The sequence below is a fragment of the Lutjanus erythropterus genome, chromosome 2 (genome assembly GCF_056507025.1).
Source record: "Lutjanus erythropterus isolate fLutEry1 chromosome 2, fLutEry1.hap2, whole genome shotgun sequence".
NCBI lineage: Eukaryota > Metazoa > Chordata > Actinopteri > Lutjaniformes > Lutjanidae > Lutjanus > Lutjanus erythropterus.
Window position 1 is genome coordinate 13,107,241 of NC_139318.1, and position 14,395 is coordinate 13,121,635.

Below are 14,395 nucleotides of genomic sequence, written 5' to 3' on the forward strand. Positions count from 1 at the left end.
GTTTTTTTTTTCTGTGATTTTGTGTGATTTCATTGTCATTGAGGAGAGAAATGCACAGAATCCAAAATTTCTTTTATTCCAAAATATTTAGTATCATTCTACCAGAAAAACACAGCCTGTGCACTTCTGATTACCATACTCCATACTCTTTAGTATGCTGAAAAAAATGGTATATACATATGCTAAAAAAACCAAGATGTCCTGCTGCATCAGTCATATTTAGCAGCATGGAAGCCAGCCTGCTTTTCTGACTATTGAGACCCACAATCCTCTGCCCAGCAGAAGACACAGGCACACTCACACACTAAGGGACTAAGACAGGGACTAAGACAGATGAAGGATGCAGTGTTCCAAATTGCATGCCTTTTTTAGCTTAAATTTCATGCTTAAGGTGTTTTTTTTTAAGATTATTTTTCCTTTTATGCTTTCAGATAGGACAGCTAAAGATATGACAGGAAAGGAGGGAGAGAGGGCAGGAATATAATGTAGCAAAGAGACACATGCTGGAATCAAAACCCAAAACTGCAGCAGAGGACTGATAGCTGCTGTACCCAGGGTGCATGTTCTACCAACTGAGCTAACGGGGTGCCCCAACGGTGCAATTTTGAGAAAATGTATCCCAATTGTATACTGCATACTTTAAGAGCAGCTACAGTACATAACTTGAAGTAGAAGTGTGCAATTTGGACTGCAGCTAATGTTTGGGGAAAAATGTTACAGAAGAAACGTGTTCATTTTTGTTTATGTGGTGGCATGCAAATCGAAGCCAGTCGGTTGAACTCGGGGCCGAGGTCTTGCAGTGCACTCAGGGATGACTCATCGTCAGGATTGATGATGCTCTCCAGCTCTGAGAGGTTTTCCAAGTCCCCCTCATCTGCGTATTGGTGAGGCCAGTAGTCAGATAGCACATCTCCCTCTGTCTCCTTGAGAACAGTGAGCCTCTGCAGGAGGAGTGGAAAGTAAGTCAAGTTTAAATATAGTGGATATTTTACTCCAGCAGGTCCATGCATGTATTTACAATGGAGTAGATGTGATACTGTAAGAACACCACCAACCCGATGAAGCAGGTCTAGGAGAGCTGAATATGACGCTTGATATCTTGAGTCCACTCCATGGTGGAAATTCATTGTGTTCATGCCCTCCACCTGTACACAAAAAAATGTTCACACAAAGATTAATTTTCTTTCCTCCGCCGCCTCACAGTAATGAACACAAACCGAACAACTGTTACTCTACCTGGTAGGCGCCATAGTGACCACTTCCCATTTGGGAATTCCAGTTCTAAGATTAGAGGAAACAGTGAAACAGCAAGGAGCAAAGATGAAAATAAGTATTTGAATGCACAGTTGTGACTGATGTAATTGACCCTGCAGAATACCTGGTTCCAGTTCTCACTGAAGAGGTAGTTTTGATTAACCTTCCTGTAATCTGCAGAGTTTGTGTAGATGAGGTTTTTCCCCTTAACCTGTTGAACAGACTGACAGGAGTAACAGCTGAGTTAAAGTACAGTAGGTGTTTAATTTAATTTTTAATTTATTTAATTTTTAATCAAATAAATTTCATTTGAAAGTCTTTATGGGCTGATACCAATGGTGCACCAATGTCGCTGTGTATCCCAAAACCAATCTGAAGTTATGCAATTTGACCAATGAAAAAATTTTGTCCATATCATTTCCACCTGCGCTCACCTTTGCTGAAATCTGTCCTTTTTGCGTTCCATCATGCAGAATTTGCCCATCGAATTGATCGAGGTGCTTCACTCCCAGGGTGCTGTCAGGTAGCTTGAAAGAAAAGAAAATACTTACTACTGTCTGCATGAAGAGAAATCTGGAAATGTATCACTGATTTGTTACTTCCAGCAAGGAGGTTATATTTGCAGTGCCATTTGTCTGGCTGTCAGCAGGATTATTGAAAAACTTTTATGAAACTTGGTGGATGGATATAGCATGAGCCAAGGGAGAATCCAAAAATTTTGGATTGGATCCATTGTGATGTTAGACAGTAACTCAGTAACTGATGAAGGCATCTTTTTGGGTACTGAAATTAACCTTCAAATTTTACATAGTAGTTAGACATTGGTTGCAACAGTATCCAGAAATGAATAATGGAGAAGTAGAGACAAAACAGACCACCTTTGCTACATTTATGTAATGAAGTGCCGTGTAATATATGTGTAAAATTTAAAAAAAGATATGACTTTATATTCTTATATGTATTTAATTATTCACATATTCTAGATTTCCAGAACACAGTCTTTTCTGTTGCTAATCTTGATCCATTTTTGGAAAATACCTTGGTTTTCTGTACGACCTGGAAATCTATATAGAGAGTATGATCTCAGACAGGGGCACTCTTCAAGTGTTTTGCATTTGTTTGCAACTGTTCCAGATTCAACGGGTTCTTCCCGACTTCTTAGACATTGTACTTTTTATGAGACACCACTGCAGCAATGGCAGCTTGTTTACTTCCTGTACTTCCCTGGATTCTGGGTACTTTTACATCCAAATGTGAATTGTCTGCAATGAACTCCACCAGAGAAATGACAGAAGAATGTTTGAACTTTACACTTCACAAGAACAAGCAATGATATTGACCCTGAAGTTGGCACTTGCAGATTTGCATCTCACAGACAAGTGGACTGTTGTTGTTGGCGGTGGTCTGTGCTCTCCCTGGCCCTTCTAGTTTGCACATGTTTCTGAGCAGTTACCTTGCAGTCTGTTCCTGGTGTCTCAGTGTTTGTTGTGAGGAGGGTTTCTCCAGAGATGTCATCGGCTGGAAGAGTGGTGAACTCTTTTTTGCATGAAATGGCGACTACCATCAGCAGCAGCACTGTCAGCAAGACAGACCAGACAAAAATTCAACTTGTAGTGAGTTATCAATATTGTTGTAACATATTACAGGTTCTTCTAAAGGCAGTGATTCAGGCTCTTACACCCCAGTAAAAACAGTGAGCCAAACACAATGCCGATGGCACTAAAGGAAGGTTTTGTGGCAGTGGCTCGGCGGCTTCGGCAGCTGGGTGTCACGGAGCAATCACACACGATCGCACTGATGTTGTAAATGCCAAACTCCCCCTGCAGGTCAGAGATCTTCAGTTGAAGTATGTGTGGGCCAGTATATACACTAGGCTCCTTCACCAGGCCAGCTGTGAACCCTGTGTGAAACAAGCACAACATTAAATGAGCAGGGGTTTTTTTTTAACCCTTGTTTGCCCAACATGGAAAAAATTTAATATAACTATTATTGACCAAATACCTAAATATTAACATTTATCAATATTGTGACAAAATTAGGGGTGACTATTGGTGCTTTCACAAGATATTGACTGTGAATGTTCCTGGTGACTAATCACCCTGTCAATCAAACCGAAATTTGAATTTAGACTAGGTGACTAGTCTAAAAGTGAGAAAACACTCACATTAGTAAACAATGTCATATTGGTTCAACTTGTGTGCAGCTCGCGCTCCTTGCAGGTTAATGTCCATATGCCTGTACTGAATGTAGTTACTCAATGCTCTGGTTGAGAGGTTATATGCCAGTTTACTCTAACACAGTGTTCCTCAAACTTTTTATGCTGCCATACCACCTCAGAAAATATTGACCTCTCCAGAAACACAGGAGAGAAATCTTATTTTATATTACATGTCAGTGATCTTATGTTTTCATTTGAAATTTGTAGTATTTTTGATAGTATTACAGGTTTTTAATTAATTTTCATTTAAAAATGATATTTCTGATATTCTTCCGCATACCAGTAGAGGGAGCTCACGTACCACCAGTGGCACAAGTACCACAGTTTGAGAATCAAGGTTCTAACACACCAACACACACTTTTTTTTTTAAATCAAAATACTGTCAAACAGTGCTGCCTTAGATGTTATCTTGGTCCAGCTCTCCAGCCTGCTGGGTATAAGCGCATGCTGAGACTGCAGCGCTGGCTAGTAGCAGGTGGCTGCATGACGTCTTAGGTACAACAGTTCACCAGCATTGCAAATTGACATAATAAATCAATAAAATATTAATAATTGATTTAACCGACTCGTATGTCTGGTGCTGACCAGCAGGTGGTTGGTTGGGTCTTCCTCCCACCTCCACATGCGCAAGACACTGGGCTGCACTTTGCTCCCCAGCCACTGGGGATGCACAAGCCAGATTATTCCCAAATTACTGGTCCCAAAACCACATAAATAGGGGAGGGTGCACCAGGAGGTGCATCTAGTATAAAAAGCCTATGCCAAATCAAATATGTGGGTCTATTCAGTGTTGGGTGGGCCTCATCCTGCTAGCAAGAGGATTCATTACGGTGACCCCAGACAGAAACAGCCAAAAGACTTAAGAATCATTTCTGGCTAGGATGTTTAATTGACTAGATAACTAATCGTGCACATCCCCTACATTAATATAATAATAAGATTTATGATAAATAATCATCAGGTATGTGGATATATTGACCAAGTGAGTAAAGGCAAAGGAGAGCAGTCTGGTAAGCTCAGAGAATTAAATCATCTTACTGTAAAACAGCATTTAAAACCATAAAAAGACAACAATTATGCCTTATGACAATGTCTAAAATGTAAAGATGAGATCTACTCTCATATCATATTAAAATATTATTGATTAATTTCCCAGCCCAAGGAAGCATAGACATTTCTACCATGTGAGGGATCCAGTTTCCATTTTCCTTTAGCGTCCCCCAGTAGTTCAAATGAGAAAGGCCCTCCAAAGGGATTGCCATCCAGGTCAAAAGCTGTGATGTTGGTGGTGGTGGGGCTGCCAGACACACAAACATCCACATCATACGCTGTGGGTTTAGGCACGTTGTCGTTTTGGTCGGACACATGGATTGTCAGTGTGGCTGTGCCTGTCAAAGGTGGGTTTCCTGTCCGAGATAGAAACAAATAGTGTCACAAAGCAATAGCAATTTAAAGGAACAGTTCACTCCAAAATCTAAAATACAGATTTTTCCTCTGCCCTATAGTGCTATTTATCCATCTAGATTGTCTTGGTGTGAGTTGTCAAGTTTTGGAGTTACAAGCTGTAGAGATGTCTGCCATCTCTCAAATATGATGGAACTAGATGACACTCATCTTGTGGTGCTCAAAGTGCAAAAAATACATTTTACATATATTCATGCATATATTTTCTATGCAGAACTACATCCAGCAACTGTTTCAGTGCACTAGTGCGCTAAACTGGCTCAGTGAGTCTAATGTTTCAGCTCAGCTGAGGAGGACACCATTAAAGTTTTCATCCCAAGCTTTCAGAAGCATAAGCCTCTTGTCCATGAGTAGATGCATGCTTCCTTTTTTCATGGTGATAGGATTGGCAGGTTTAATTTAGAGAAAGGAAATAGTTCTTTCATGAAACTGCTGTCTACAAGGTCTCTGGATTATCTTGAGTACCCAGGTCATGATTTCTGATGTTGCTGTTGAGTTTTTCAAATATGTATATATATATATATATATATATATATATATATATATATATATATATATATATATATATATATATATACATATATATACATATATGTATAATGGCAATTTGAGCACTACAAGCTGAAGGCCATCAGTAACCCTTATATTGTGCTGTGGCTCAGCACAGCAGGGATTTACATATCCATTACAACAGGGTCACCAGCTTGAAGCTGGGTCTTTAAACCGATGATGAGCTTAGCTCAAGTTGAGCAGCTGTAAGACAGTGAATAAACACTTAATTTCCTATAAATGCATCAAAATAAAAGCCTGACTTATTTTGTCATCCAAACATTTTAACTATAAAAAAGCAAAATCAAGAAATGTTTAGAAATGCGTTTTCATCACCAATAACTTTACATGACTCCTATTTAGCTGAAAGTACAAACAGTGAAACAGGAGAGAAGCTAACATTTTAAACCACAAAGATTCAGTAAGAAGCTGCAAAAGCACAGAGAGCTGAACATACAGAGACTTTTAAAAACCTATGTCTCTCTGATTCCCTCTTCTCACAACACGTGCTTGTTTGAGTGGGAGAGGGAGGGCTGTCACACGTTGGCTGCAGCCAGTACAACCCACTTGGAGGCTGGTCAGGCCCGCTTTGGCCTTACTCCAGAGATAGCGATTTGGTGCAGGAATGGTTTGACTCGGTGCAGCCAAAAATGCCAGTGGAAAAGCCTGAAAGAAGGCAGACATCTCCAAAACTCAGCAACTCACAGCAAAAAATTCTAAATGGAAAAATAGCATTACGGGTAAGAGGAAAAATGAACTGTCCCCCCTTTGGTGTGTGTCCATGCCAAGAGCAACACTTTACCTTGATCCACTGCATACAGTATGACGGTGTAGAGTCCGTTAACAACATAAGTAGCTTCTCTGTCAGGTTTTTTGATGGTCGTGATGTCTCCTGTCTGGGGATCCACCGTCACCCAGCCAGCAGGATCGTCTCCCACCTTGTACCTGTGGACAAACGCAAGTTGTTTTATTGCAGCAAGACCCAGATTAGAGCTAAAACAAGTTGGAATAAACATCCCACTTACACAAAATCTTTTGCGTGACTGGTGTCGGGGTCATAAGCAGTCACTTTCTCTACCCATGTTCCAAGGGGTACGTTCTCCGTCAGCACGGCCTCTTTGTTGGTTACATTGAACACCGGGGCATCGTTGACATCCTCGACTTCAATGAGGACTTTTACAGTCTGAGGCTGACCCGCACCATCACCTGCACTGGCGTCAACTTTCCAGAGGCCTGAGGACGTCCTCTCCTTCACTTTACAAGAGAAATGTGGTGTCTCATTTTCCACTGAGATGGACAGCTGCCTCTGTGCTCCCTCCTCAAAGTCTAGAGGCTGAAATTATACAGTAGTTGTGTTAAACTGTGCAGCATTTAAACATGTCAGCTTCAAGTAAACGAGCAACTTTCAAGCAAACACACTGTGACAAGTAGTAATTATATGTCAGAGTGGAGGTGGGTGTCACTATAATGTAAGGCATGCAGTCAAACAGCTCTTACCTTAACTACTGTCAGAATTCCATCATTAGTGTCTGGATCTGTTTCTATTTTGAAGTGCTCTCCCTTGTCACCCTGTATTGTGTATTTGGCTCTCCATGCCGGGGTATTCGGGGTGTCCATGTCTGTCACATGCAGCCGCAAAGGGGAGGACCCAGTCTCGTCTTCTTTTACTTTGCCAGAGCCCTGTTATATTAACCCAGTGTGCAGAAGTAAGAGGAGAAACTGTAGAAACCTGTTAAATGTAGACCCCACTGCTACTACCAAGCATGTACACACCCTGTGTTAATTAAATGTAATGTTTGTCCCTTGTTGACTTGGAATTGACGTGCATTGACTGTTGGTTATTGGCTCATAGAGATGTTCTGTCTTTATCTTGAGATAATGAGCTGTGTTGTCTTGAAATAATCAACTCATTATCAGGAGAAAACAAAGGGTTGTTTCCTCTTATAATATTTAAAGGGACAGTTCACCCCCAAATCAAAAATGCATGTTTTTTCCCCTGGCTTATAGGACTATTTTTCCTCTAGATTTTTTGGAGCGAGTTGCAGAGTTTTGGAGATATCAGCCCTACAAATGTCTGCCATCTCTCCAATATAATGGAATTTAATGTCACTTGGGTAGCACTCAGTGGTGGACAAAGTACTCAACCCCAGTACTTGAGTCAAAGTATAGATACTCTACTAGAGTTAAAATGCTTGAGTACTTGCTTTTAAAACTACTTAAGTATTCAAAAGTACAAATTACAAAGTACATTTTCTAATATCAATACATTGCCGTATTGTTTTCACAATGCATCTCTGAAACCATCTAATGATGCACTGACTTGCCTGTAGAATCACTCTGCTATACAAAGCCTATAGAAACACCTATAAAAACTTCATGCAAAATGCATGAAATGCAATCAACCTGAAAGCACAGCAATGCAATCAAAAACAAAAAGGACAGCTATAGTCATATTCTGACCTGATCTGGCCTGTGTTAACATCACTGCATACAATTAGATTGAAGCCAGCTGTAAGGAGTTCTCCAATTCTGTTAAATAACTGATATTTCCTTCTGTCTTCAGGGATAGTATATACATTAATTATATGGTATTTTTCACTCCAATAAAAACAATCCAACATTTAAAGCCTAGCTGGAATTATTTCTCTTTTCTAATTAAAATAACATCTTGAGATTTAATTTTGTCTTTCTCCTGCTGTCACCATTTCAGTGTTTTGTTTGAATGAAAGAGGGAGAGCTTGCTTGCTCTTGTTACATTACATGACGCATTTCTGCTTTTACATCAATCCCAGTTGAGAGCAGCTACTGTGATTGGTTTCCTTCTGTGAGGAACACAGCGTGTAGCCAGTTGCATTTTAGAAAAGAAAAACCAGCAGCAGCTGATTTCAAAGCTATGCTTAGACTAAAAGTAACAAGCAATGACAACCTTCCTAGAAATGTAGTAATGAAGTACAATATTTGTCTTTGAAATGTAGAGGAGTGAAAGTCATAAGTTTCCAAAAAAAAAAAAACCACACAAATACTCACAAATACAAGTACAGATATTCAAAATGTACGTAACTACAGTACTTAAGTCAATGTACTTGGTTACTGTCCACCACTAATAGCACTACAGGCCAGAGGTAAAATATGCATTTACCTAAATTTGGGGGGTGAACTGTCCCTTTAGGAAATCAGGAGAACCATGCCAGCATGCGCAGATTTCATCTTACAACTGCAGCAACTGATTTAGCTGAAAATGTGTGGTCAGTGCATCAGACTGTGAATCAAGATCAAACAGGCAGATATTGTCTTTCTGTTAGAGATAACATTCATATCAGTCCTCGACACTGACTAACCAAGACTAACCTGACTGCAACAGCACAGGTGGTGATCATTTTCTAGTGATAAGTCATCTTGTGAGGTCAGCCTTGTGTTTTCTTTAGATAACCAAATAATTACCTCATGATCTCAAGCTCACAGCAATAAAAATGAATTGCACGCACAGTCATTCATGGCCTCTGTGATACCATGTAGTTTCCTTGTCACATTTTAATCTTCATCTTATTTGCTGCATATTGTTTTGGTTGTGGGAAGGAAATGTAAAACTGCATTTTGGTTTAAAGACGACAATAATATATGTCTGTGAAGCCATTATGCAACTATACTATTTTTTTTAACTTCATCAGTGCTCTGTTTTGTTTGTTTGTTTGCTTGTTTGGTTTTCATCCCTGCAAGTACATTGGAAAGTGATTTTTTGTAAATCCTCAAGGACAATTAAGTTTCAGGGGAAAACAACTTGTAGTGACAATTAAATTACTTCCAACATCTTTCTACATGCTCCGTACCTCAGCATTATAGATTAAAGGGTTAGAGTTTGATGTGTTTACTGAATGAAGAACTATGAGATCCGCAGAAATCATTATGATATTAGGGAGAAATTGTCAACCGAGGTGAGCGTACTGTTTGTCCGCTGATTTCTGGGAGGTGGTTGTTGCCGTCCTGGACATGAATGACAACAGTGGCTGAACTGGACAGACTGACGACTTCACCGTGGTCCTTCGCCTCCACCAACACTGTGAACATGTCAGCCACCTTAATACAAACAAATAAAGACAATTTAATTAATACTTTTTAAGTGTGTCTTGCATTCATTTTCTACTAAGTAGCTTATTTTATTGTTCATGTTGTTGTTTTTCCAGCGTCACTGACACACATACAGATTCTAAACAGATTCAGAATTCACCCTGCAGGTCTTTTTAGTTCATAGTGTTTTTAATTAGAAGGATCAAAGCAAGCATACAGTACATACTTAAGTAAACCACATATATACTTAATGCTTGCCTCGTGATCCAAACATCCTTTGAATGAGATTGTTCCAAACTCTTTATCGATGAAGAATTCGGTGTCAGGAGGGTTTGGAGACACAGATTTGATTTCATAGTGGAACGTTGAGTTTGGTGTCCCACTCTTATCTCTGTCGAAGGCCACAACCGTCAGGATTTGGGAGCCTGTTGAGAAATGGCTCTTTAACTCTTTTCAAATACAAGTAAAGGAGCAAACTTCATAGACATGATAGGTTTAAAAAAAAAGAAGGAAAAAAGGGTCATGGATTATGATATTCTTTACCTTGTGCGTCCTGCTCAGCAATACTGATGTCATAGAAATCTTTCAGAAAGACCGGGGGGTTGTCGTTGATGTCCAGGATGGTAATCTCAACCCCTAATACAGTGTCGACTGATACATCCGCCTTTCTGGCCTCAAATTTCAGCTATAATTTGACATATATAACTCACAGTCAGTCAAAATATAAATAAAAAATATGAAGTTCTTGGACATTGTAATTTTGATATGAGATATAAAGGAACAGTTCCTCACAAAATCAGAAGTGCTTATATTTCTTCTTACCCATGAAGCTACTTATCCATCTAGATTATTTGAGTGCGTGTTTCCAAGTTTTGAAGAAATGCCTGCCTTCACTCCAATATGATGGAACTAGATGGCTTGTGGTGCTCAAAGCACAAAATACATAAATAAAACATCTGGGAAAACTCGACAGCAATGTCTCTTTCACAACTCCACAGACCTTGTTGTGAGCAGTTTCACATTGGAGGTATTTAATTCTATTAAAAAATGACACACACCAGCTGTATCACGACAAGAACGTGTGCATCTCTTCATGGACGAGAGATCACCATTAAAGTTTTATATCCTGCGCTGTCACCAACACGAGCCTCTCGTCCATGAGAAGATGCACACTTCCTTCTGTGCAGTGATACAGTTGGCAGTTGTAGTTCTAATCATCTTGTGTAACCGTGTCACAATTTCTGGAAAGAGACATTGCTGTGTAGATTTTCAGATGTACTTTTCTGGTGCCTTGAGCACCACAAGCCACGTGCTATCTAGTCCCATTATATCAGAGAGAAGGCAGACACCAAAACTAACTAGATGGATAAATAGCACTATTCTCAAGTCTGTCTATCTTTAAACTCTCCCAATTTGATTCCAATGTAAGTGAAGTGGGACAAAATCCAGTTGCGCTTAAGTTAGTATGAGGCTTCAGCAGTCAGTTAGTCAAAGACAAAGTGTACATCTTATAACGTGACTGTCTTTTTGATATGAAAGACCCTCTTTTTGTTTCTCTGGACAGCTGTTCCTTTCTACTAATAACTATTTATTCAGCTAACCCAAATTGGTGAAGCCTCATTTTAAATTAGTTTATGACTAAACTAAGGAATGTATGTTGTAGTATTTTGCAGTTTCAGTTACGCAACTTAATAGTCACCAAGAATTCCTTCTCCTTAATTGAGCACTGAGCCCTCTCTGATGGCTGAGTGCCTATTATGGAAACTGTTGAAGGCATTATCAGTATATGACAGATTGTGCATCCCAACATTGTATGGAAGATTTATGTACTGAGTCCAACCTTAAGCAGCTTGTGCTCCTCATAGTCCACAGTCTTGTGGACATACACCATACCAGATTGTTTATCAATGGAGAGGAGTCCCACTGGATCCTCGTCCACTCCTTCCCCAAAGAGGTCAAAGAATACGCTATATTTCCGCTCAATATTTATCTACAACACAACACAAAACAGTTCACCGTCAGATTTTGGGAGCCTGAGATTTGAGACAGTAGTCATTTATACATTTTACTGAAGAAAAACCTGATTTACATTTGGACAGAAGTGATAAAGGTTGAAGAAAATGACAGCAGATGTCAAAATAAAGCTCATTACAGACAAATACATACAGCAAAGATCATCTTAAAGGGACAGTTCACCCCAAAATCAAAATGACATATTTTCTCTTACCTGTGGTGTAATTTTTCTACCTAGATTGTGTTGCTGTGAGTTGCCGATTTTTGGAGATATCAGCTGGAGAGATGTCGGCCTTCTCTCCAATACGATGGGACTAAATGGCACTCGGCTTGTGGGATTCAAAGCACCAAAAAATAAATACATTGAAAAACTCAACACCAGTGTCTCTTTCCAGAAATCATGACCCAGTTATTCAAGTTAATCCACAGACCTTGTGAGCAGTTTCATGAAGGAACTACAAGAGATAAAAGAGTTCCTACATGAAACTGGTCACAGCTGTGGAGTATCTTGAGTAACCAGGTCATGATTTCTGGAAAGAGACACTGGTGTTGAGTTTTTCAAACATATTTTCTGGTATTTTGAACCCCACGAGTGGTGGGCCAGCTAGTCTTATTATAATTATGAGAAGGCACACTTCTCCATAGACAAATCTCTGCAACTCATACAAGAACAGTCTAGATATGTAAACAGCACTTCAGTCCAGAGGTAAAAGATGCATCTTTGATTTTGATTTTGGGGTGAACTGTCAAACCTGGGTTATGATGAGCTTTGCATTCAAATGCTGATGTTTGCTATTTATTATAACCAATAGTTGAATCAATTGATTAGATTTGGTGTTTGAGTTTGGAAACGGATACAGAGCCTACTCCAGTGAAGCTGTTTATTTGTTGACATACTGTCTGACTAGTTTTTTTTACACGGTGGCTTTCTCACCTTGTCTAGCGCATATGGGAACGGCCCTGGATGACCCTCCTCAATTTTGAAGGAGTCAATGATCCAAGCTCTTCTGTGACGGCTCAGCAGCTCCGAGCATGTCACACCTGACAGACAATAAACCTGAAACACAGCCAAACAAACCTGAAACACATTGTTGTTTAAATGAGCGTCACGCAAACAATGAATGTTTGTTTAACGCGACAGGCTCATAATTCATTTCATGGACCCAGCTGACAATGACCTTAGACTCACTGTGCTGCATAGTTGTTGAACCGGTTCCAAAGAAACGCACGCACACAAACATTTCCATGGAAATAACAGTATCAGAGTCTGGACTTTTCAAATAGAAACGCCCACTCATCCGTTGCAAATGTGGACTCTAAAAAATTGTTTTACCTTAAAGTTACTATCCGGGCTACCTTAAAATTTTAAGTTAACTGATAACTGAATAACCCATACAACAATTTAAAACAAATACATTTTTGGCCGTATAAAGTCAAGATTATAATTCAGTCATACCTGAGAAAACATGTTTGATTAGCTTAAGATATTAAGTTGAACCAACAATTTGTCACAAGACAAACTAATTTCAATACTAACCTTCAGTCTTGTTTGTTATTATTATTATTGGGTTGTTGTTTTTTTCAGAAACAGTCAAAAGACTTGAAGTTAGACTATAACTGTTTATAGGTTCTGAAGTACTCTGAAAGCAAATACTATGTTTTTAAATTTATAGAACTTGAATAAATAAAACATGTAAATTTACATTAAGTTAATAAGAAAAGATTAGTTCATTTCCATTAAACTCCTATATGTTTTTTTTTTTTACAGTGTAGATTGTGGCACTGCCTTCACCTCCACTAACTCAGCATGTGGACTGTAGTTTTGGCAGCATCATTGTGTAAATACTTGTGTCAGGTCATGTGGGAAGGCTTGGGGAAATAATATTTTGATGCTCGCACGTGTGTACTTGAATGCTAGGATTGAATACTACTGGAAAGCTACATAACGATTTAAAATAACAAAAATAATAATAATAATTATAAATAAATAAATAACAATGGACCTGCCCTTTAAAGAGATCATCTATGATTGCTGACGTCTGTGGAAACACACTGACCTACAAATCAACATGAGCTGCACAGCGTGTGTTTGAGCTTGAGGATCAACAGAGTGCTGGAAGATAATGAGGTGATATTGTGGCAAACTTTTGTTCCCAAATAAAGAAAACCAAATGTTCCTGTGAAAGTAACACTGAATTTAACTGACATATATTAAAGATAGCATCTATAAATATGGAGTAATAACATTTCACCTCAAATTTAAGGACTTTCAGAGGATTTTGAAGTGTGTGTTGCTACCTACCAGGAGGAAGAAGCTGAGCATTGTGCTTGTTCAGTAGATCCAGCTCTGAGCGTCTGAGGACTGGCTCACCTGACACTCCAATAAAGGAAGATAAGACCCTGCCTTCTCTGCTCTACACACCCACACACATGAACATAATCACAGGGTAAGGAGTGTGTAGTGGGGAGGTGTGTGCATATTTATTGAACCAACATTTGCTCAATAACCTTCAACGCGTCACTGCATGTTTGTGAGGTTTTCTTAAGAACTGAATCATGCATGCGGGTACAGAGCTTTTTTTTTTTTTTCACGTCCACAATGTGCAGTACAGTACAGTACAGTACAGTGCAGTACACAACAGTCACACCCTGTCACTACAGTGTACCCTGTACCCTGTCACAGTGGTGGAGGAAGTATTTAGATTCCTGACACAAGTGAAAGCATTGATACTAAATTTGACAAATAAATATTCACCTTCAGTGGCTCCTGTATTTAAAACCATACTTACCTTAAGTAAAAGCATGCAAAGTATTATCAGCAAAAGTGAAAG

General features: G+C 39.2%; 1 protein-coding gene across 1 annotated transcript; it reads right to left on the reverse strand.

The window, feature by feature from the left end:
- Positions 1–382: 382 nt before the first annotated feature.
- On the reverse strand, positions 383–14,021 carry cdh27 (cadherin 27). The gene is made up of 13 exons (XM_084742961.1): positions 13,867–14,021; positions 12,499–12,621; positions 11,392–11,541; positions 10,095–10,236; positions 9,810–9,976; positions 9,429–9,560; positions 6,984–7,166; positions 6,512–6,819; positions 6,289–6,431; positions 4,655–4,879; positions 2,933–3,154; positions 2,632–2,829; positions 383–1,156 (listed from the first exon to the last, which is right to left on the reverse strand). The coding sequence occupies exons 1-13, from the start codon at positions 13,885–13,887 to the stop codon at positions 732–734; spliced, it is 2,439 nt and encodes an 812-aa protein (XP_084599087.1). The 5' UTR covers positions 13,888–14,021; the 3' UTR covers positions 383–731.
- Positions 14,022–14,395: the final 374 nt, after the last annotated feature.